At 48.8% G+C, this 23,247-nt stretch overlaps 1 protein-coding gene across 1 annotated transcript; it reads right to left on the reverse strand.

Annotated features, from left to right (window-relative positions):
* Window positions 1–8,625: 8,625 nt before the first annotated feature.
* Window positions 8,626–20,359, reverse strand: AP5Z1 (adaptor related protein complex 5 zeta 1 subunit). Its single transcript, XM_003795443.3, has 17 exons — window positions 20,307–20,359; window positions 16,985–17,122; window positions 16,551–16,737; window positions 15,354–15,498; window positions 15,072–15,181; window positions 14,480–14,648; window positions 13,868–14,008; window positions 13,517–13,554; window positions 13,286–13,448; window positions 12,657–12,835; window positions 11,967–12,109; window positions 11,460–11,600; window positions 11,034–11,145; window positions 10,351–10,448; window positions 9,733–9,865; window positions 9,443–9,654; window positions 8,626–9,198 (listed from the first exon to the last, which is right to left on the reverse strand). The coding sequence occupies exons 1-17, from the start codon at window positions 20,345–20,347 to the stop codon at window positions 8,928–8,930; spliced, it is 2,421 nt and encodes an 806-aa protein (XP_003795491.1). The 5' UTR covers window positions 20,348–20,359; the 3' UTR covers window positions 8,626–8,927.
* Window positions 20,360–23,247: the final 2,888 nt, after the last annotated feature.

Here is a 23,247-nt window from a genome sequence, read left to right on the forward strand (position 1 = left end):
TATGTCTGGCAGGAGAGTGCCATGGCACCCTAGTAGGGGAAGGAGGTCTGGTTTTTAGAGGGTCTCTCCCGTGGGATAAAATGGGAGGATGTTTGCACTCTACTCTCTTGTTTGTAGAAAGTATACTGCGAGCCATTCTCATGGGGGAGGGGACTCCCATCCACTTGGCAATGGATTTTGTACCTATTGTTTGTATCCTTGGGGCCATGGCTCACCTCAGCAGGATTGATGTGCGTTGTTCAACCTTCTCTTTTGGCTCAGCTCCAAACCATCAGCTTACTTGCTAAACTTCTGTCCTTTAACTCTCCTTCTGGATGGGAGCCTCTGTGGAAAGCTGGCTCCAGTTGGCCATCTTGCCTCTGGCATCCATAATTTTCTTTATCGAGGTCCTTCACCTCTTTTGTTAGGTATATTCCTAAGTATTTCATTTTCTTTGGGGCTATGGTGAAGGGAGTTGTGTCCTTAATTAACCTCTTATCTTGGCTGTTGTTGGTATATAAAAGGCAACTGACTTGTGGACATTAATTTTATATCCTGAGACATTACTATATTTTTTGATGACTTCCAAGAGTCTTGTGGTTGGGTCTTTAGGGTTCTCTAAGTATAACATTGTATCATCAGCAAAGAGGGAGAGTTTGACCGCCTCTTCTCCCATTTGGATGCCCTTTATTTTCTTGTCTTGTCTAATTGTATTGGCTAGAACATCCTGCTCTATGTTGAATAGTAATGGAGACAGAGAACAACCTTGTCTGGTTCCAGTTCTAAGAGGAAAAGCTTTGAGTTTTACTTCATTCAGTAAAATATTAGTTGTGGTTTTGTCATAGATAGCTTCAATCAGTTTAAGAAATGTGCCACCTATGCCTATACTCTTCAGTGTTCTTATTAGAAAAGGATGCTGGATTTTATCAAATGCTTTTTCTGCATCTATTGAGAGGATCATATAGTCTTTGGTTTTGCTTCTGTTGATACAGTGAATAATGTTTATGGACTTATATATGTTAAACCAACCTTGCATCCCTAGTATGAAAGCTAATTGATCATGATGTATGACTTTTTGATGATAAGTTGTAATCTATTGGCTAGGATTTTGTTGAGAATTTTTGCATCTATATTCATTGGTGAAATTGGCTGAAATTCTCCTTTTTAGTTGGATCTTTTCCTGGTTTTGGTATCAGGCTGCTATTTGCTTCATAGAATGTGTTGGGAAATATTCCTTCCTTCTCAATTTTTTGGAATAATTTCTGCAGTATAGGAATAAGCTCTTCTTTGAAGGTTTGATAGATTCTGGTGTGAAGCCATTTGAACAGGGCATTTTTTTTGTTGTTGGGAGATTTTCTTTATTGTTTCTTTGATCTCAGTGCTTGAAATTGGTCTGTTCGGGAGATCTACTTTATCTGGGCTAAGTCTAGGAAGAGGATGTGATTCCAAATATTGATCCATTTCCTTCACATTGTCAAAATTCTAGGCATAAAGTTTCTGGTAGTATTCAGAGATAATCTCTTGTATCTCTGTGGCATCAGTTGTTATTTCCACTTTATCATTTCTGGTTGAGGTTACTAGAGATTTTACTTTTCTATTTCTAGCTAGTCTGGTCAACGTTTTATCTATTTTATTTATTTTTTCAAAAAACCAACACCTTGTTTCATTAATTTTCTGAATAATTCTTTTGTCTTCAATTTCATCAATCTCTGATTTCATTTTGGATATTTCTTTTCTTCTGCTGGGTTTAGACTTAGATTGTTCTTCTTTTTCCAATTCCATCAGATAGCTTGTGAGTTTGTTAATGCACTCTTTTTCTGTTTTTCAAATGTAGGCTTCTAAAGTGATAAATTTTCCTCTCAGGACTACTTTTGCTATATCCCATAGGTTTTGGTAGCTTGTGTCTTCATTGTTGTTATACTCAAGGAAGTTAATGATTTCCTTTTTTATTTCTTTCTGCACTCAGCTGTCATTCAGCATAAGGTTGTTTGACTTCCATGCCTTTGTATGAGGTTTTTGTTGGAGTTGAGTTTCACTTTCAATGCCTTGTGGTCTGAGAAGATGCAAGGTAAAATTTCAATTCTTTTGATTCCATTGAGGTTTGTTTTGTGTCCTAGGATATGATCAGTTTTGGAGAATGTTCCATGGGACGATGAGAAGAATATATATTCTTTGTTTTTGGTATGGAGTGTTCTATGTACGTCTATCAAGCACAGTTGTTCTAGGGTCTCATTTAAATCTCTAATATCTTTGTTTAATTTCTGTTTAGAGCATCTGTCCAGCTCTGAGAGAGGGGTGTTAAAGTCCCTATTACGGTGTTATAGGATATCATATTGCTCAGACTAAGCAAGGTCTGTTTCAAGAATCTGGGAGCATTTAAATTGGATGCATAAATATTTAGAATCGAAATGTCTTCTTGTTGTATTTTTCCCTTGACCAATATGAAGTGACCATCATTGTCTGTTTTTTACTTTAGTTGCTTTAAATCCACATGTATTTAAAAATGAGATTGCAACCCCGCTTTTTTCCTGAATTCCCTTTGCCTGAAAAATTGACTGCCAACCCTTAACTCTGAGTTTTAATTTTTCTTTTGACATGAGGTGTGTTTCCTGCAGACAACAAATAGATGGTTTGTGTTTTTTAATCCAATCAGCCAATCTATGCCTCTTCAGTGGGGAATTCAAGCCATTGACATTTATTGAGATAACTGATAAGTGTGGTAGCATTCTATTCATCTTATTTTGTGAAAGTCCATTGCTTAGGTTTGTCTTTTGCATCATTGTGGAAACTAGGTTCTGTCCTTTAATTTCTGGGTGTTTACTTTGCTGAAGGTCCATTGTGATGGTCAGTGTTTAGAACAGGTTGAAATAGTTCTTGTAAAGCTGTTCTTGTTGTGGCAAATGTCCTCAATGTTTGCATATCAATAAAAGATTTGATTTCTCCATCAATTCTAAATCTTAGCTTAGCAGGATATAGAATTCTGGGCTGGAAATTGTTCTGTTTAAGTAGATTAAAGATAGATGACCATTGTCTTCTGGCTTGAAAATTTTCATTAGAGAAGTCTGCAGATAGATTTGCCCCTGTAGGTCAGTTGGTGCTTACTCCTGGCAGCTTGCAAAATCTTTTTTTTTTTGGCCGGGGCTGGGTATGAACCTGCCACCTCCGGCATATGGGTTGGCGGCAAAATCTTTTCTTTTGTCTTGACTTTAGATAGATTCATCACAATGTGTCTTGGAGAAGCTCTATTTGAGTTGAGGCAACCAGGGGACCGATATCCCTCTGAAAGGAGTATGTCAAAATCTTTGGTGATATTTGGGAGATTTTCATTTATAATATTCTCTAGAATGGCTTCCATTCCTCTGGGGCATCGTTCTTCCTCTTCTAGGATACCTATAACTCAAATATTTGAATGCCTCATAGGGTTCCTTAATTCTGTCAGTGAACCTTCTGCTTTCTCTCTCTTCTTTTCTGCCTTTTTAACTATCTGTGTTATCTCAAGAGCTTTATCTTCTACCTCTGAGATTCTTTCTTCTGCATGGTCTAATCTGTTGTTGATATTTTCTGTTGCATCCTTAAGTTCCCTAATTGACTGCTTCAGTTCCTTCGGCTCTGCTATATCCTTTCTATATTCTTCATGTCATTCATCTCTTATTTGATTCTGTTTTTGTATTTCCTTTTGGTTATTTTCCACTTTCTCAGAAGTTTCCTTTATTTTTTTTTTATCATCTGTATTTTAAATTCCCCTTCTGTCATTTCTAACATTTCTTTATAAGTGGAATCCTCTGCTGTAGCTACCTCACAGTCTCTTGAAGGGGTTGCTCTGGACTGGTATTTCATGTTGCCAGGATTTTTCTGCTGATTCTTCTTCATGAGTGCTTTTTTGTATCTGTTTCCTTAGCCTAATTTTTCTTTCACTTCTCCTTGCTCTTTAAGTTACTGTGCCTCTAACCTAAAGTTTTAATGAGTCCTTTTCATATGGGAGCAGAACAATGAGAACATTGAAGAGCAAGAAGAGAAAAAAGATTTTAAAAAGAAAGAAAAAAGAGAAAGAAGAGGGGGTGAGTAAAAGGAAATATTGACAAAAAGAAGAAAGGCACCTAAAGGAGGAGACAGGAGTAATATAGGCATATAATAGGGTACTATGACCCAATCTGAAAACCCTCAACCTCTGGGGGTGCTGGGTTGGGTGGTTCCTGGAGGTCAACAGCTCTTTGCCAGCCTTATCAGCCTTATCAGACACAGTACCCCACTTCCACCAGGTAGAGAGAAAAGACAAAAATACCATAAATCAAACCAAAACAAACAAGCAAAAACCCTTATGGGATAAAATTGGGGGAAAAAACAAATACTAAGGGCAGAAACACTGGCAAAAATGAAATTCTAATTATTAAAGAAGGCAGAAATGGAAGATAGTGAAAAAGAGAAAAAAAGAAAAAAAATAAATAAATAAGAGAAAAAAAGAACAAAAAGAAAAAAAAAGAAAAATGTCAAGGAGAAATGTTGAAATTAAGAAACAAAACAAAACCAAAAAACTAAACAGTATATGTATCTTGCTGAATATTGTCCGGGCAACAGGTGATCTGAGGTATGAGATGTTAATCACAATGTTGATACAGCTGTACCAGAAGGCCACTGGAGGCCTCTGATGATTTCTCACACCCTGCAGGGTTGGGAACCCGAATGTCTCCTCAGCCCGCTTAAAAGACACTCCAAACTATGAACCTTGGCTAAGCAAAAGCTTTCCAAGGAAAGCACTTATCAGTGGGATCTCTCTTGCCATGGCTGCCCACTTATCCAGTGCACCAAAACTGGTCTCACTCTATGCCCCTGAAGGCCAAGGCTGTTAAACTGCCAAACACTTAGATCTCTGCTCTTCCCCAGCATCTCAGTCCCCATCTTTGGGCAGCTCAGTTACTAGATTAGTCACCCAAGGTCTCCCAGCCAATCTTCATGCTGCAACATGCAGGGGCAGCTCCCCGACAGTAGCTGTGCAGGCAGCCCCAGCTGAATGATACTAGCTCCTTTCCAGCTCAGCGGCTCAGTCTGGGTCCCCAGACAACACCCATAGTTGTCCACACAACTGCCCAAGATCTCCCAAAGCAGTTCAATCGAGTGCCCAAGTCCAAAAAAACCAAGACAGCCTACAGGTAAGGCTTTTCCTGCTTGCAGTCTCACTGTTGCTATGGTTACAGCTGCGAGCAGCCTCTGACCAAACAAACACACCTACCACTTGCCAGTTTTCCACTGCTTTTGTCCTCCTTGTGTTGTCCAGAAGTCTCTCACTGACTTCCTGTGTCACCAAAGGGAAATTTGTGGGCAGAATCCACTGGCCAGAGATGCCTGGAGTCTTCTTTCCCCATTTTCACTGTGCCTCGTTGCATAGAAGCTGTTAATCAGCTGCCATCTTGTTGCCAACACCTACTTTGAACATATTTATAATAGCAGGCTTACCTTCTGTTTTTTTTTTTTTTAAACAGGAAATTTGTGATATTATGTGGTAACTCTGAAAATCAGATTCTTCCCTGAGTTTGTTGCTTTTGCCATGTCATTGTTATTCATCACTTTCCTAGATTAATCCCATAAAGTCTGTATCCTCTCCAGTATCCATCCATTATAGTATCTACTCAGTCAAATTAGTGGTCATCTAATGAGTAGTGAGAGATTTCCTTAACTGACTTGAACCAATATGTTTTCCACCTTTTCCTAACTAGATTTGTGTGTGGTGGTTTCTAGTTGCTGACTGGATCTATATGTGATCAATGACCAGCCAGTTTACAACTTAGTTGCTTGTTGGAAAATTCTTGGCCATTTTATCATCAGATATTTCTTCTGTGTATTCTCTTTTATCCCCTAGAATCTTAGTGACATGCATGTCATAGCATTGTTAAGAATGTCTCACTTGGTAGGCACAACAGCTCACACCTGTAATTCCGGCACTTAGCATTTTGAGGGACCTAGGTGGGTGGATAGCTTGAAGCTAGGAGTTTGAGATCAGCCTGGGCAACATAGCAAGACTGCCTCTACAAAAAATAATAAAAATTAGGCAAAAAATAATAAAAAATTATAGGCTCATTCCTATAATCCAAGCCATTTGGGAGGCTGAGGCAGGAGGGTCACTTGAACACAGGAGTTTGAGGTTGCAGGTATGATTGTACCACTGCACTCCAGCCTGGTGAAAGAGTGAGAAGAATGTCTCACAGGTCTGATGCCTGGACTAGTACACATGGCAAAATCCTGGACTTCACCCACTGCCTTAAGGGGGAAGTCTTTAGGGAAAGGCTTATGATTGTATTTTTCAGGGAAAAGGGACATGGACTGTAGTGGCCAGAACAAAGACTGTGGTAATTGATTTCCAAAGTTGGCTACCAGCAGTTCCTCTGGCAAAGTGGAAAAGTTTCTTCCTAGAATTAACACTGATCTTGTGGCTTGTTCTGACCAATAAGATGCAGCAAAAGTGATACCCTGGGACTTCAAGGCAGGCTTAAGGGACTTTGGCTTCTGCTTTCCTGCTCTTAAGGATCTAGCCTTGTGAAAAGGAGTTGCTTCAGGAGGGAGGGAGGAATGCCTAGCCCCTGGATGCCTGAGACACCCCAGCTGATGTGCAGGACTGGTGAGGGCAGCCCTGGGGACATTCTGGCCCTTGCTGAGCTTCCAGGTGATTATAGTCCCAAGAGTGCCTCCAGGGGTCCCATGTGCAACAGAATATCTCAGTCAAGCCCCACCCCATCTACAAAATTGTGAAAAATCACACTTCATTATGGGCTTTGGTTTTGTTTTCGTAAAAGCATTTTATTATGAAATAATTATAGATCCGTAGGAAGTTACAAAAATAGTAGTCCTGTGTACCCTTCATCAGCTGCCTCCACTTTAGCCTAGTTTGACATCAGCTGCCTCCACTTTAGCCTAAAAATTGACATTGGTATTTACTATTGATAGATAAATTACACTTGGTAATTTAATCACTTAAATGTGATTAAATCACTTACCAATGTGAAATTCATATAAAATCAAAGCGTATAATTCAATAGCTTTTAGTACATTCACAATATCACCACTATCTAATTCTAAACATTGCCATCATCCCCAGTGGAGAAACCGTGCCCTTTAGGGAGTTAGTCCCTATCCCCTCCTGCTCCAGGCCCATCAACTACTACAACATTCTGTCTGTGTGGACGCACCTCTTGTGTATATGTCATATATGACTTTTTGTGTCTGGATTCTTTCACTTAGCAAAATGTTTCTAAGGTTCATCAACTTTTCTGTAAATCTGAAACTGTTCTAAAATTGAAAAGTTTATTTAAAAAACCAAGAGCTAGTAAGCCTTGCTCCTGTCCTGGCTGCCCTCAGCACACCATGGAAGCAGACCCTCCCTGGTAGCAGGGATGTGTCAAGGGGCCATTGTGGGCACCTGGAGGCCTTGTCACCCAGATGAGCTGGGCAGCCCTGCAGCTACCTTCCCACCAGAGTCTGGCACAACTGCAACAGTGGCCTCAGCCTTGGGCCCCACAAGTGAGTGCTTAGGGGCCCTGTGCCTAAGAGATAGGGGATAGGGTTACCCCTGCCACTTTCAAGTCAGGTTAAGTCCCCACTTCAGGGGCAGGAGCCTGGGACTGAGGGTTCACTGAGGTATCCATCCCAGGACAGCTGCATCTGTCCTAGCGGAGCTGTGCAGCCACCAGGAAACTCTCCTGAGTCTGCTGTTATGTGCACATGTGTGCAGGTGTATGCATGTGTGTGCATGTGTGGGTGGTAGCCTGTGTACTCATGGGTGCATGCATAGGTATATGCATGGATGCATCTGTATTTGTAAATCATGTCATGCATGCCACAGTGACATGCCCTTTACAGCCCATAAAAGCCTGCAAGGGCCAACCGTGCCTAGGTCTCATGGGTGAAGTCCCCAGGTATACTTTCTTTCCTGGGGTGCAGGTTGGCTGTGTGGATGCAATAGTGCTTGCTGGGGCTAGAACCTAGACTTGAAGAGTGTGCAAGGGGTGAGCTGGAGGAAAGGGGATGGGGGTGAGGGGGAGACAGGCCCACTCAGACACCTACTGCTGTCTCCAGGCAGTGCCCACTATTTGGTTTCCCAAAGCATCCGTGGCAGAGTGGTGAGTCCATTCTGTGACTGAGCCCTCCCCCATCCCAGTAGAGTTGGGGTGTTTTGATGTGCAGGGGCTTGGGGCTGAAGACCCCAAGGCAGTGTGGTGACCTGAGGGTACAGTTGGCAGAAGATCTCAGAAAGGGCAGGGTGCTGCTGCCTTGGCCTTCCACACCCAGCATGTGTTCCTGGCTTGGGTGGTGCAGGTGCCTGCGGCTATCGCATCCCACTTGCTGGGCCCTGGCTTTCCTCCCCAGGATAGGGCCCACTGGGGTGTTCCTGCATCTTCATGCTGTTCAGGACCATCAAAAGGGAACCTGACCAAACACAACGTCCCACGGGAGCTACCCTGTTGGTAGAGTCATACCTCCCTGCCTCACTGATCATACGAGTGATGTCTTTTCTGCCATATCAGGGATGTTGGTGCTGAGGCAGGGACATGCCCTTATATGCAAGGCCTGAGCTAGAAGAACAGCTCAGGGTGTCGGCCTCTGCCTGGGTGCAGGGAGGGAGAGGTAACAGACTGCACTGCTCACACAGACACTGTCTAAGAGAGATTTATTTTTATTGTGTAAAAATACTGTCCAGAAACAAGGACAACAGGACAAACCAGCTCCATCCAGCTAAGGAAGAGCTATAGCCCAACTTGGCCACCAGAGCCCAGGGCTTAGGGACCAGCTCCAGGAGCTGAGAAAGGGATGAGTCTGCCACAAATCTGAGGGCACTAAGCCCACCTTGCCCAGGACTTGCTGAATTCCTCTCAACACTGAAGCCAGCAGCTTGTCCCCAATACCTTGCTGGTGCCCCAGGCTCTTAATGTACAGTCAGCGTCTACCTGGTCACTGTCCCTTCACCCTGGCAGGAGGCCAGCCTCCTTCTCCATCAGCCGAGTGACCATGCGTAGGGCCAGGGGCAGGGCTGTGTTGACATCACGGTGGTAACGGGGACTACACACCTCCATGCTTGGTGTGAACACAAACTGGGCCACGCTGGGCATCTTTAGCAGGTTCAGCAGCTCCGTGGCCCGGGTACGGATGGCTTCTGCTCCCTCTTCATCTTGTGAGCAGCTGGAAGCTGGGCTCTGGGCCAGGGTCCTCATCTTTGACAGCAACAGAGAGACCCTGGGGATGAGAGGGCCCCAGTTAGCTGCAGACATTCCTCTCAGCACAAAGGGGTCTGCATAGAGGGTTAGCCCTCTTGGCAGTGTCACCACCCTGGTCAGCCCAGCTGGCATGGCACAGCTGCCTGTGTACACCCCAGACCCTGCACAGATGAGGCTATTTCTGGAGACTAGAACCTCAGAAGCCACCTCTTTCCCTATACAAGGCTGGCAGGTTTTTCTCTCCCCACTCCCTGACCAGGCACCTGGGAATTAGGTCTTGGCTCCGGGAGGCCAGTTTAGTAAGTGTGGTCATAAGCACGGTGACAACCTGTGGTGGACATCTGGGCAGGGTGGTAGGACGGGACTGGGTGACCTCAAACAGCAGGGCCTCCAGGGCTTCGAAGAACTTGTTGATCTGCTCCACAGTGCACCTCCGGTCACAGGTCACTGATAGGTACTCACCAACAGCCCACACCTAGGTCCAGGGACAGAGGCTCAGTCTCCATCCAGACCTCCATCAGGGAGTCTGTGAGAAGCTAGTACCTGGCCTTACCACGCTGGTGACCATGCTTGCTCTGCTATGGATGCTGCTCACACTGCCCAGGAACTCCAGGAGGTCTCTGGCTAGCTCCACCACCAGGGAGGGCCTCAGCTTGCACAGGACTAGGAACTGGGAGCTCAGTACCCTGCCCAGAGCACCAGGCTGCTGAGGGCTATCTGTATGTTTTGTGTAGACCTGAGCCTCCTGGCCACCCCATGGGTGGCAAGAACCCAGAAGTGAAAAGGGAAGCATCTGAGCAGCCAAGTGAAGGCTCTACCCTCATCACCCCCATCCCCAGGGAAGAAGGCTGAGATCAGCATTGTCCTGAGAGTGGGCTTGAGTGGAGGATGCCAAGCCTACAGCATCAGGCCTTTGGAGAGAACCATCCCTAGGGATAGAGGGACTGCAAGAGGAGCCCAAGCCGGCACACAGAGACTGTGGGCTTTGGGGAGGAAATGGCAGGGGCTACATAGTTATGGGGAGGATGGCAGGACCTGAGGCTGTTGAGGGCCAGCCTGAAGAGTGGAGCTATAGTCACCAAAGGGGAAGTTAAAAATCCAAGATGTGGCATGCTAAAATAAGGGGTAGCAGCACCTGCTCAAGGGATATGGGGGCTGCACCAGTGCCCACCTGTGCACGCAGGCTTCGTACTGCGGGACTTGGTAAAGTGAGTCGCTTCTCTCTAGGAGTAGGAGTGCCAGCTGGTTGGTCAGGGACCCACTAGTGACCTGGAGATCAAGAAAGCACTGCTCAGTCCCACACCCACCGCAGACCATTTACTACCCTTGGAGGCCAATGGAGGGGGCAGAAACTCCTTGTCCTCTGCCCTCCTAAGCCACACTGGGCCTGGGGGTAGGTGAGTGAGAGGGAAAGGAAGCACCTGGGGCCAGCCAATGCTCCCCTGCTATGTCCTGCCCCACAGGGCCCCAAATGGCCTGGCCCCATTCCTATTCCCTGCTGGCCAGACAGGTTTGTAGAGCTCCCCAGGTGGGACCCACTGGCCTGTGGTAACCTTTATTTTGGCCCTGGAGGCAGACGCCTGCAGACCTTAGAGGTTGCAAGGGTACCAAGGACAGACTGCTCTGGCTATAGCTATACCACTGGTCCATCCTGAGGACAGGAGACAGGACCTGGTCCTTTCCCTGTGCTGCCTGACCCTCAGAGTGGTCACAGACAGGTCGTATGGCAGGTTAACTTTTGCAGAGGTTAAGAAGGGTGACACCATGGTCCCTGCTCTGGGCCTCCCCTTGGTCCCCCGCTTGGTCCCCAGTTGTCTGAGGCCATGGGAATAGGGTCCCAGGCAATAGGCTCACCTGGGTCACTGCTGAAAAGAACATATGAAGCAGGGTGGGCACAGCCTCAGCGCACTGGGCCACCCGGGCACAGCTGGCCATGGGCTGCAGCAACTGGTAAAGTGGCGCCAACCTGGGGACATGAGGCATGGCCCACTGAGTACCCACCCACTCCCTTGACCTAATGGTCACAGATACACTCTGAACACAGGAACCCATGTGACCTCATAGGCTGATGCCTGCAAGAGGAGGAGAGGACAGACAACAGGAATTGTCAGGTGGCCTTCCTGGTCACTGTCTTTGAGCCTGCAACTCACTGCTCTGTGTTCTTCGGGACCACTTGCTCCCGTGGGGCTCAGGGAGACCCCAATACACCAGTGTACCCAGGACAGTGGCACAGCTGGGACGCACAGAGCTGTTGGCAGTTCCCCTATCCAAGGCCCCTACCTCTCTATGGTGCCGCTGGCTTTAGGGCGCAGCAGGTGCTGGAAAAGCCCCTGGAACTGTGGGTCCCGGAAGGCTTCCAGGCAGCTGGGGATCCTGAGAGACGTATCCCAGAGTGGCCTCTCAGATGCAGCTGGCCACAACCTGTGAGTGCAGATGTCAGAGGCCAGGTGGGACATGAGCTTCTGGTGCAGGCCACCCAGGGTCTGATTTGGGCCCTGCCTTTAAGGGCATCTATTTGTCAGGGAGAGGTGAGCTGGTGTCACTATGACACATAGCACCCTGATCCAGCCATGCCCTGGGGTGATAGGGAGGGGCAAGGGGCAAGAGCCCACAGGCAGCTTGGCCACTGATTATAGAGATGGCTGAGGAGCTGCAGGGTTTAGGGGCTGCCCCAAGCGGGTGGAGGAGGGCGTCAAAGATGCGCCCTGCCTTTGAGGGGCTGTGCAGGGTGAACAGCTGGTTGACAGGCACAAGGGGGGCTGGCAGAGGGGACAAGTGGGGACCTACCTGAGCTGTAGGTCCAGGGCTGCTGTCAGGCAGGGCAGGTCCAGCAGCGAGTGTAGCATCTCCAGAGCCGTGCCAGAGTCGACCAGAGCTGGCAGAAGCTCCACAAACTCTGAGGTGAGGGGTGGGCTGTTCCAGGCCAGGAACTGCATGGCAAACATCAAGGCTCAGATGGGGCCAGCACCAGGGGCTGCAGGGGGGAGGCAGCCAGGATCCCGCTGCTGCTGTCAGTCCACCATCGCCACAGGGGCCCTGGCTCTGCCCCTCTACCACCTTCTTGCATAAACAAATCAATCACTTCACACCCACCGTCGCTTTTCTCTAGAAAAAAGATTCAGTCTCTAACTGGGTTTAAAAAGCTACATAGTGAAGTGCTGGCTGCAAAAGATACATCAAAACCCAATGGCACCAAAAGGCCACCAGCACCATAAGCCTATGTGGGTTTCTATGAGAACTCACCAAGGCCCATGTAACTACCCTTCCCAAAGGACCTGCTTACAATTTTCTCTGACGGTGACACTGTTTACAAGTGATTGTGCAGACACTCTGGGCCCCTCATCTTACCCTGCACCCCACATTCCAGACCTGGGACCCACTGGGCTCTATACCCACAGTCAGACTCTTCTGTAGGCACCACCAAGAGGGAGAAGATATGGGCACCTGCCCCCCTGCACCCAAGGATGCCCAATGTGCCTTAAAGAGGTTAGGGAAAGTCAGTTTGAGGATGCTGAGGTTCCCGCCAAACAGGTGCAGGTTGTCCCTGCAGAACTGGATGAACTCGAAGGCCAGCAAGGGGCTGTGGAAGAGCTCGGCCGGGACCCTGGTGAACAGGTGCTGGTAGATGGCTTCTGAGTCCACTGCAGCTGCCTCTCCTGTGAGAAATCAGAAGCCATCAGCATGCACTGCCCCAACCCACATCAGCACCTTGAACTTGTCCTGAAATGCTTCTCTCTGGCCCCTAAGAGTCTCAGGCCAAGTCTCTAGGACAAAAAAGGTTTCGAGATATCCTACTCAAGGACACTGGTTAAGACACACACTGTCTTCATTTCCCAGAAGCCACAGGCAGCGCCTCTGAGTAATACAAACTATGGAACAACCTTTGGAAGGTGCTAGCTCCTCACTATCTGGGTTTCACAGGCCAGTATCATGGCAGTGTTTTGAGACTGACATAAAGTTGACAATGTTATATTTTGCCGTTAAAAATTCAAAAATTGCCACCACCTAGTGCCAGTAGTCCATGAAAGAAACAACACTCCAAAATGAAAACCCTGGGGGAAGGAGCCACCCTCCAATGACACAACCGCCCCACCAGGTGTGCTCACCATGTGTCAGGAAAAAGTGGGCCAGTGGCAGCAGCACCCGCACGGAGGCCGGGTCCCCACTCAGCCGTCCGTGTAGGGCCTTCAGGCAGGAAATGGTACGGTATAGGAAGGAGGGGTCCTGCCGACACAGCACATCCAGGACCAGCACGGCCTCCACCAGGCACTGTGGGGACACACGGCGATGTAGGACGGGTCTAGAGCTGCCATCCCTGCACCCCTGCGTCCACTTACGGCCTTCTGCAGTTCTGAGTCCCCCTTCCTCAGGGCTCCTGTAGGATGGAGGAAAGATAGCTTGGCTCTGCCTCAGCCATGGAACAGTGTCCTAGAAGATCTAGGTGAGGACTAGGAGAGGAGGGCAGAGTTGGGCAGGCTGTGGGGGACATGGGGAGTCTCGAGGTAGGGTCTAGGGCATAGCCTGAAGGTCCTCAGGCTAAGCCTGCAAACAAGGCAGCAGTCTCCAGCTCCAAGCTCGAGATCAGGGTGCCCCAGTGCCCCAGGGGCAGCTGGTGGAGAACTGATGCCCCTGACTACACCTTGGGGAGGACAGCCCCCCAGGCAGGGTCAGAATTGCCAGGGACTTACGTCGGGTGCTCTGCTCAATGAGGCGCTGGCAGTACTCGAAGGCCACCTCCCTCAGCCGCTCCCGGGGGGGCAGCAGGCGGCTGGTGGCAGAAGTGGCAGAAATCACTGATAGGGTAGAGCCCTCTAGCTCCGACTTGTCATCTGCATAAGGAGAAGACTCTCAGCGGGACAGTGTGTGGCTCCTCAAGCAGGGATACACTTGCTGCTCCTCTGTGGAAATGCAGGAGGATGTGCTCTGCCTGGCCTCCCAGGGGCATGGAGAGACGGTCAGCATTTCCAGGTGCCGGGGCTGCCTCCAGCTTTCCCTGTCACTGGATGTCCTTCAGCGTAGTTGAGGTTTCTTCCCTCACACATTGGTAGCAGTTCAGCGAAGTTGTCCTAGTACCAACTATCTTACTGCTCTGGCTTTTCCATGCACATTGTGATGGTCACCATTGTCTGAGGAGGCCCCCTGGTGGTGGCCGAGGATGCCAATGACCCTGGGCAGGGTGCTTGGCTCAGCTGAGTCTGCAAACCTTTGCTGCTGGCCTCCTGCCATCCTACCTACCATTGTCCAACCCATAGCACACCTGCCCCAGCCCCCAGTGGAGCTCCCTCCTGCCCTTGGCACACCTGTGTCTGGGGCACCCAGGCCCTCAGGGCTTCCATGCAGTAGCCAGGCCCGTAGCATTGAGAAAGCCTGCATATTCAGCCACTGGTCCTCCGTGAAGTGGTGGCCCATGGACAGCACCGTGAAGAAGTCTGTGGCCACTGCCCCATCCACCTCAGTGATGGGGCCTGGCTGCAGGGGAAAGATGGGCAGGGCTGTAGGGCTCCCTCAACGGGGGCATACAGAAGGGACCAAAGCTGAGAGAAAGCTCTCATGCCACTCAGGAGGGCAGAGGAGAAACTTCTCGAGAACATGAGTTCAAGCATGGCCCAGGGACATGAGACCCAAGATCTGTGTGGCCCTGCCCTACCCTGATGCCCTCCTGCAGCCTTGGGCAGCAGCCACTCTTTTTGGGATGCCACATCCTCCTCCACAGGCCCCCAGTGTCAACCATGAGCTGGGGGCTGTGACCTGCCTGACCTAAGCCTCCAAATGGAGGCAGGAATTAAGGGCCAATGCCCAGCAGGGCTGGCTGTGGTGGGCACAGGCCTGCCTAAGGGAGGTTGGTTTTGGAGTCCTGAGTCCCCTGAGGTCTGAGAGCAGCTCCAGCCTCACCTGCCGGGCCCTGGATGCAGAGAAGAAGCCACTAGAGTGTGGGAGCCCTTGCTGGATGCTGGCGTATCGAAGCCAATCAATGAGTCTCTTGCTGAGCAGGGTGGTATGGTCTGCAAAGGGAGTGGTTCACATGGAGGGAAATGGTTAAATCTGTGGATATGCTGTGCTATGTGATGCTGGTAGAGCTTTCTCAGAAAACTGGCAGCTGCTCCCACAAGCCCCATGGCCTCAGCCTTCTGGCCACCCACCTGGCCCACACCCTCTTGGAAAGGGCCAACATACCCTCCTGGAGGATGCCAGGGCTGAGGCCCACAACCTTTGACACGATGGGGAGAAGGTGCCTGAGGCTGGGCCCCTCAGGCTGCCGGCTCTCCAGGGCTCTCAGGATGTGCTGGGCCACGGTTCTGACCTCGTCTCTCCTGTTGCCCTGCAGATTAAACACAGGCCAGATGCCAAGTGCTGACCTGCCCCAGTGCCCCACAAGATTAGCTCTTTCCCACATTTAGGGAATGTGCAGCAGCCTCCATGGCTACCTGGTAGCCAACTTGGCAGAGACTCTGAGCCTGGATCTGCCCAAGCCCCTCCAGTGAGGCAGGGGCAGAAACCTCAGAGGTGGAGGGTCAGGGATCCTGCCTTGTGCAGTCAGCTTTCCAGGCTAGGGGACCACAGAAACCTGACCCGTATCCTGCACAAACACACTGCCAGGGAAGGAACAGCAAGGGCTTATCTTGAAGAGAAATGCAGCAAAGTATGGAAATATCATGTCTGGGATTTGTTCTCAAATAATGAGAGGGTATAGGGACAGAGGCCTGGGCTCCATCGTGCCGTTCCTTCTACTCTGCAATTTTGCAGATGGTCATAGCTAGGACATAGAGCTAAAGGCCAGCACCATGACAGCCCAAACAGCTGCCCATCATGTGTGGCTCAGCACCTTGGTTACCAGATGCCAAGGCTGCCCATGCCCTTCCAGGAAGTACCTGCGAGTGGGACAGGTGTGGTGTGCTGGAGACATGCTTTCCTCTTGGGCTCATGCATCCTAGGCTGTCTCTTATAAACTAAAACCCATCTCCTCTGCTGAGCTTCTCTCATAGTGACATGTCTGTGGACATCTAGAACAGGAACTGTGAAATTCTAAATGCTGCTGCTCTATTAGCCTAACTGATGCCACCCCTACGTGTTCCTGACCTGTGGCCTGACTTGATCTTCACCAGAGTCCTGGGATGGCCACTTCCCAAGGACCATGGGAAGACAGGAAGGAGGGGTACAGAAGTAGGCATGTGTCTGCTTGTTTTATAATTCCAAGTGCCAGTGTTCAGCACACCTGAGATAGTGACAAAACTGCCTAATGGAATGGGAACCCAAGCCAAGCAGGCCATGAAATGTGTTAGGGCATATGAGAGGATGCAGGCCGGCCTGGGTGCTCCTAGTCCAGGACCTGCAGGGCAGGATGGCCTACTGCAGCGCGGATGATCACGTTACCTGGGCCAAGAGCACGGAGGCCACCAGGCTCAGCTGCCAGGTGTTCTGGGTGCAGTCACAGGACATGCTCAGGCTGTCGGAGGGTGACATCTCTCTCAGGATGGCAGCACAGAGAACCTGGAGCGGCTCGGAGCACACAGGCAGGCAGAGGGTGGACTGCAGCAGGTCCACACATGTCTTCTCCAGCCTGTAAGGTAAGACTCCAGTAGTGGTGACATGTCATGCCCCCAGCAACAGCACCCAGCAGCCCAGAAAAGCTGGCCTGGCTCCCTTTGGCCCAGACAGAGTGTTTTATACATGAAGACCTTCAACAGTTTAAGCACATATAGGACTCAAGACCAGGGTGGTGCATTTGCACCAACTGTTGGGCACAGACAAGGTCATCTTAATGACACCACGTTAGGGAATCTGGCCCAAGCAGGGACCATACTTACCTCCGGTTGTACTTGGTGGCTGAGACAATGAGGAAGAGCCTCCGCAGAGAGTCAAGAGCGTCAGGCCCCAAATCTTCCTCTTGCAGCAGTGCACTGATCCGGGAACAGAACTTCCTCAGTTCCTCATCCTGGACCTCCCTAAATAAAGAGGGTATCAGGACCTGGGTGCTGCTCTGAACCACCAGAATGACCCTTTGGCTGGGTGAAAAACCACTTTAGCAGAGAAAGCTGAGTTTGGGGGCAAACTGTGGTCCCACCACTTACAATGCCTCTTGAGATAAACTCGCTGATGACCCAAACCTCTCTGCTAGGATCTGGGGATCTATCACTGCCATGATATACTCTGACAAACCTCAGTAATGGAGATGCTATGCATTCAGATTTAGCTATTCCAGGAGCAAAAGAACGAAAACCGTTTTTAGGAGCCTCATTCAAAAGGAGGAAATTTAGTCTAAAGTTGCTTTTTAAAAGATGTCTTCAGAGACCCTTTCACTTATGGGAACAGTTAAACCTTATATATTAAAGAGTAAATATTCCAACATATTGTAAGATAAGCCTATGATAATTTCTTACTCTAATACTCAATTGGCTTAATTTAAAATCTCTCTATTGAGCACTGGCCACAATATACTGAACAAAGGCTCAAAATGGAAACTTGTTTTTAGTTTTCTTTTCAATTTAAAAGGTAAGAAAAGGTAACATGTGAAGGAGCTACTGCACTGGGTACCTCTGGGGACTGAGAAGGCCCCCCTGTATGGCTGCCACCCCTACTCTGGCCTCCAGTTTGCATACTAAATTCATTTGGGAACTGCTGCCTGAGCTGGGAACTGGGAGCCTAGAATGGGGGCCCGAAACAGGGAGTCCCAGCATCTGGGGCTGAGAAGGTTTAATGAACATGTAGGGTTGAGGTCCTAAGTGCCCCACCTCACCTGTTTTCTGCCTTTCCTTGAGGGTTGTAAGATAAATACCAATAAATTGCTCACCACCCTTCAACCCTCATTTTCTATTTTTAACTTAAGCTGAACAGAATCATTTCCAGTCACCTAAAAAGAAAAGAACAGATACACACTGTCTGAGGAAAAGGAAGAGGAAGACAGAAAACTAGTCTAGGTTTGCGTTTAACTAATGTTTAAACCACAAACACTAAACAAGACTGAGGAGGAAGCGCCCAGATTTGTCTTGCAATCCTCTCAATGTAAGGCTTCTTTCTAAAAATCCCAAGCCTTCAATAGCTCCCCACTGATTTCAAATCCAAACTCCTATGAACCCTAATGTTGCTTATGTGGCCCTGGCCCTTTCTTCCTTCTCCAACCATCAAGTCCTGTTTCTCTGACTTCTGCTCCTTTGCTTAGATCCTACCTAAAACAGACGCCACTCTTCCTCCTAGATACCTCCCCACCTTGCTATGCACTCCCTCCATAGCTCCAGGCCAGTATCTGTATCACACTTTTGCCTTCTATCTTTCAGCTTACAGAGATGTTTTTGATAACGTTTTCCACCCTCACTTTCCATACCTTTGATGTATTTAGAGAAACTGAAGTTCATTCTACATCCTGACTCTCAAACTGTAGCTGTTTACTAGAAACAGGGTCTCCCTCTGTTGCCTGGGTGGAGTGCAGTGGTATGATCACTCCCGGTCTCATTAAGTGATCCTCCAGCCTCAGGCTCTGCAGTAGCTGGGACTATAGGTATGTGCCAACAAGTCCAGTTAATTTTTTATTTTTTGTAAGAAAATATGTTTCCTAGGCTGATCTCAAACTCCTGGCCTCAAGTGATCCTTCTGCCTCAGCCTCTCAAAGTATTGAAATTATAAGCATGAGCCACTGTGTCTATCCCATAGCTCAGTGGTTCTCAACCTTCCTAATGCAGTGACCCTTTAATACAGTTCCTGTGGGTTGCTACCCACAGGTTGAGAACTGCTGCCAGAGCTGTTTATTTCAAAATGCCACCAGAAATAAAGTATATTGTGAAAACTAGTAATCTCCAACTGATAGGTTATTAACTTTCTAGAAAACTGAACAGAGAAGACCTATATTTTAGTTACAGCAAGTCAAACATACTCGATCTTCAACATGCCCACCCAAGACTGACACGAAAACAGAAATTTAACTAGTGAGGGCTAATTCCTTTTGCCTTTCATTCCCCAAGTTTATGACTTGAGTAGAATATAACTGGGGAATGAAGTTTCAGTGGGTTCGTTTACTTGTCTCCTAGTCAGTTCTTTGGGGTGAACATGCTACATGTGGACATGCCAGTATTTTTCATTTAATTCAGTCCCTGAATTTAAATAAACCACACATCTGTCCATTATTGAATGGAAAGTAGAGTGTGGGGCTTATTGGAAGAATGGTACTGCACACTTACTAAGTACTTTCCTAAGAGATTTTCAAGAGTGTTTTTTTCTTAAACTGGGGCTTCCGATCTTGGCTAAAGTGGTACTCAACTCCTGGGCTCAAGCAATCTTCTGGACTCAGCCTCCCAAAGTGCTGAGAGTACAGACAAGAGCCACTGCCCCCAGCCTCGAGCGTTATTTTGACAAGACATTGCTGTCCTGTCCACAGATTTTAGAACTTTATCTACTTTCATGACTTTGCTCACTATAATTACAGAAACTTCAACCATCCTAGTCTTTCCCACCAGTTGGTCCAGCTCTGAATCCAGACTGGTTGATTTAATTTTATGTTTACCAAGAGCTTATGGTTTTGGTGCATTTTCCTTTTTTAAAACAAGTATCAAGTCTTGACTGTCTGGTTGGCTGTGGGGCTTTTTTAGTCCTGACTTACACCCTGCTTTCTCCCCTGACTGATTAGTGAGGAGGGGGCTACCCATTAAGTTACTGGGAATACAGGAACAGCCTGGCAAGAGAAAATAGTGGGTCATTTCTCAATTTAGCCAATACATATACGCGAGAGGGAGCTTTCTAAATCAAGAAATCCGCCCAGGACTCCCCAACGCCCCACAGCGTGGTATCTAGCTCCGTAGCGTGGTACACAACTTAGCCGCAAACAAGTGTGCTCTGGAGTCCGAAGCAACTATCAGCTGCTGGCTACATTTCCCGCCAGACATGAGGTTCTCACTATCACCTGGTCCCGCCCCCCGACTTCCTTCTACTCATCCTCCCCAACTCTGCTCAGGCATAACGCCTCTGGGGACCCAGCTGGGCACTCCCCTGACCGCCGCACCCCGTGCCTGGCTGGCGTGCCACCTTCCTGGTTCCCCGAATCTTAGGAGCGGGTCCAGCCGGGCTCCCGGACATAGACCCAACGCCCCTATGGAGAGATACGGGGATGGGGGGGCGTGCCGAGCCACAGCTTCTCCGCACCTGGCCTGCCGGAGCAGACTCTCTGCTCCTGCCGTGAACATCTCGCTGCTACCGCCGTCACCCGACACTAGCACAGACGAACCTTGGGTGCCTGGGCCCAGCTGCCGGGTGACTTCCGGGACGCGTCACGTGCCGCGTCCACGTGGGCAGGGCGGGCAGGCCTTTGGCCAATGGGCTTTGGCGTGAAGCGTCTTGGGGCGGGTCCGCGGGTCCGGGCCAGGGGCAGCTTTTGGCGCTGTTCGCGGGTGGCGGATCCCGGAACCTCGGGACCCCGGAACCTTGGTACTCTGTTACTTCAGGACCCCGGAACCTAGAGGCCCCTAACTTTGGCACCCCGGAGTCCCTTGACCTGGAACAGCTCCTGATGGAAACTGGGAACCCAGAGCTTTAGAGGGCGCTTCTGCCCCTGCCCGGATTCTAGTTTCTGCTTCGTAACAGCAGCTTGGTCCTGTGCGAGCCCCGAGGCTGAGGTCTACCTGAAGATGTTACACAAATTCCGGGACTTGTGAGCGAGTCCAGTGGCGCCCGGCAGTTTGCGAAGAACAGCTGCGTTTCTTAGCGGTTGTTTTTTAAGGTCCTGTTTACTTAGCACCACCCGGCTCTGTCCGTACTGCTTTAAAAAATTTAATTCATTCCTCTCTGTAGTCCTCACTGTAGCGACTGGATGTCGCTATCTCGGTTTTGCCGGCGTGGGGGGAGGCCAGTTTCTATAAATTGTAAAAGACGTCCTGGGTACCAGGATGTGCTTGGCGACAAGTATTTCTATCCAGCAAGTCGCGTGGAGACATAGGACAACACCTCGCAGTCACCATCCAGCGTGAGAAACGCTGTTACAGCCTGAACGGGGCGGGGATCTCACAGGAGGAGGGTTTCCTGAGAAACTGCAGCCTATAATGAACCAAGAGGATGTCCAGACCCAGGGATAGGCTTAGCGGAGGGCAAGGAAGGCAGCTCGCGACCTGCGGCCTGTGGCTTAAGTGTGCCCTTGAGGGGCAACCTGCCCTCTGGCCTCAGGGTAGAGTGGCTTAGGAAGAAAGGGAGGGAGAGAAAAGGCGCTGCAGCTGTGGCCCAGGAGGGGGAGATGGCCTGGGAAATAACAGACCCAGTAACCGTTAATTCAGGAGTAGAATTTGCAGGACCTGTGATTAACACATTTGGGGTCAGGAGATAATCAAGGAAAACTCAAGAATAAGAGCATGTTTCTGCTTTGAGCACTGGGCGTTGTCATCCCGTGGTACTGAGGCAGAAAAAGGCGAAAGAATCATTTAGGCTCAGCGCCTGTAGCTCAGCAGCCAGGGTGCCAGCTGCAGACACTGGAGGTAGAGGGTTCGAATCCAGCCCGGCACTTCCAAACAACAATGACAACTACAACCAAAAAACAGCCTGGCGTTGTGGCAGGCGCCCATAGTCCTAGCTACTTTGGAGGCTGAGGCAAGAGAATCGCTTAAGCCCAAAAGTTGGAGGTTGCTGTGAGCTGTGACACCATGGCACTCTACCCAGAGCGACAGCTTGAGACTCTGTCTCAAAAAAAAAAAAAAAAAAGAATCATTGACTCAGTGAACAAGCAGTGATTGGGCCCTGCCAGCACCAGGCACTGTTTTAGGTTCAGGGGAAGAAACTAGTGAAGGGGAATGAGTGTTCTTTGGATAGGGCTTTACAGGGATAAGCACTGACACTATGTGGAGGAAAAGAGGAAATGTGAGGAAGACCAGGCAATTACCTGCAGGAATATGGACACAGTTTTAAGTCTAGAGCCCTGTAGATGGTTGATGGCTACTTGGTGCTGAGGAGGAACAGGAGCCTATGAATGGTGAGCAAAGATGCTAGGATGCTACCTTTAGGGAGTTCATGGACTGCAGTGGGTGCCCAGAGAAGCCTGAGGAGCTGCAGTTTGGATAGGGAGAGAACTGGCAAAGACTACTGGCTGTAAGTAGCCTGGGGAAAGCCTAGTGCTTGCTAATGTTTAATGTAAAACATATACACAGTAAAGTGCACAGATCTTAAAAGAACTTGATATTTTACTTCTCAGTGGTAAATTAGCAAATGTCTTAGCTCTATTTAGGCTCAGGTTGGGGGGGCGTGATTTGTGTTTGATAATTTCTGTGGTGTAAATATTCCTGCCATGGCTGGTTTCAAGATGCAAACTATTCCCAGCTCCTTGGTGCCCCTTCCCAGGGGTAACCTCATTTCCATCCTCTTTTTATACTTCATGCAAATTGAACCGCGTGCTTTACCATTTTTTTGTTCTTCCATGGATATTTTGTTTGCTTCCAGATTTTGGCAATAATGAATTATTGTGCAGTGCACAATCTTAGGTCTTTGGGTGGGGGATATGCACTCACTTCCCTCTTTGATATATACCCAGGTTTGAAGGGTAGCTAACTTTTACTGAGACCTTAAACTATGTGCCAGAAATTAAATCAATCTCAGTCTGTTCCCTGAGACACTCCAAGCAATTTAATCAAGGATATTTATTATTTGACTTGTTTCTTAGGAAATTTACATTTGTGGGCTTGGCCCCTATAGCTAAATGGTTAGGGCACTGGCCACATGCACCAGGGCTGGTAAGTTCGATACCAGTCCAGGCCTGCTATACAACAATAACAACAACAACCAAAAAAAAAAAAAAAAAAAAAAGCCAAGTGTTGTGGCGAGCACCTATAATCCCAGCTACTTGGGAGGCTGGGGCAAGAGAATTGCTTAAGCCCAAGAGTTTGAGGTTGGCTTGGTGCCTGTAGCTTAGCAGCTAGGGCGCCAGCCACATACACTGGAGGTGGCAGGTTTGAATCCAGCTGGGGCCCACCAAACAACAATGACAAGTACAACCAAAAAATAGCCAGGCATTGTGGCAGGCGCCTGTAATCCCAGCTACTTGGGAGGCTGAGGCAAGAGAAATCGCTTAAGCCCTGGAGTTTGAGGTTGCTGTGAGCTGTGATGCCAG

The sequence above is a fragment of the Otolemur garnettii genome, unplaced genomic scaffold (assembly GCF_000181295.1).
Source record: "Otolemur garnettii isolate 467f Iridium unplaced genomic scaffold, OtoGar3 scaffold00092, whole genome shotgun sequence".
Lineage (NCBI taxonomy): Eukaryota > Metazoa > Chordata > Mammalia > Primates > Galagidae > Otolemur > Otolemur garnettii.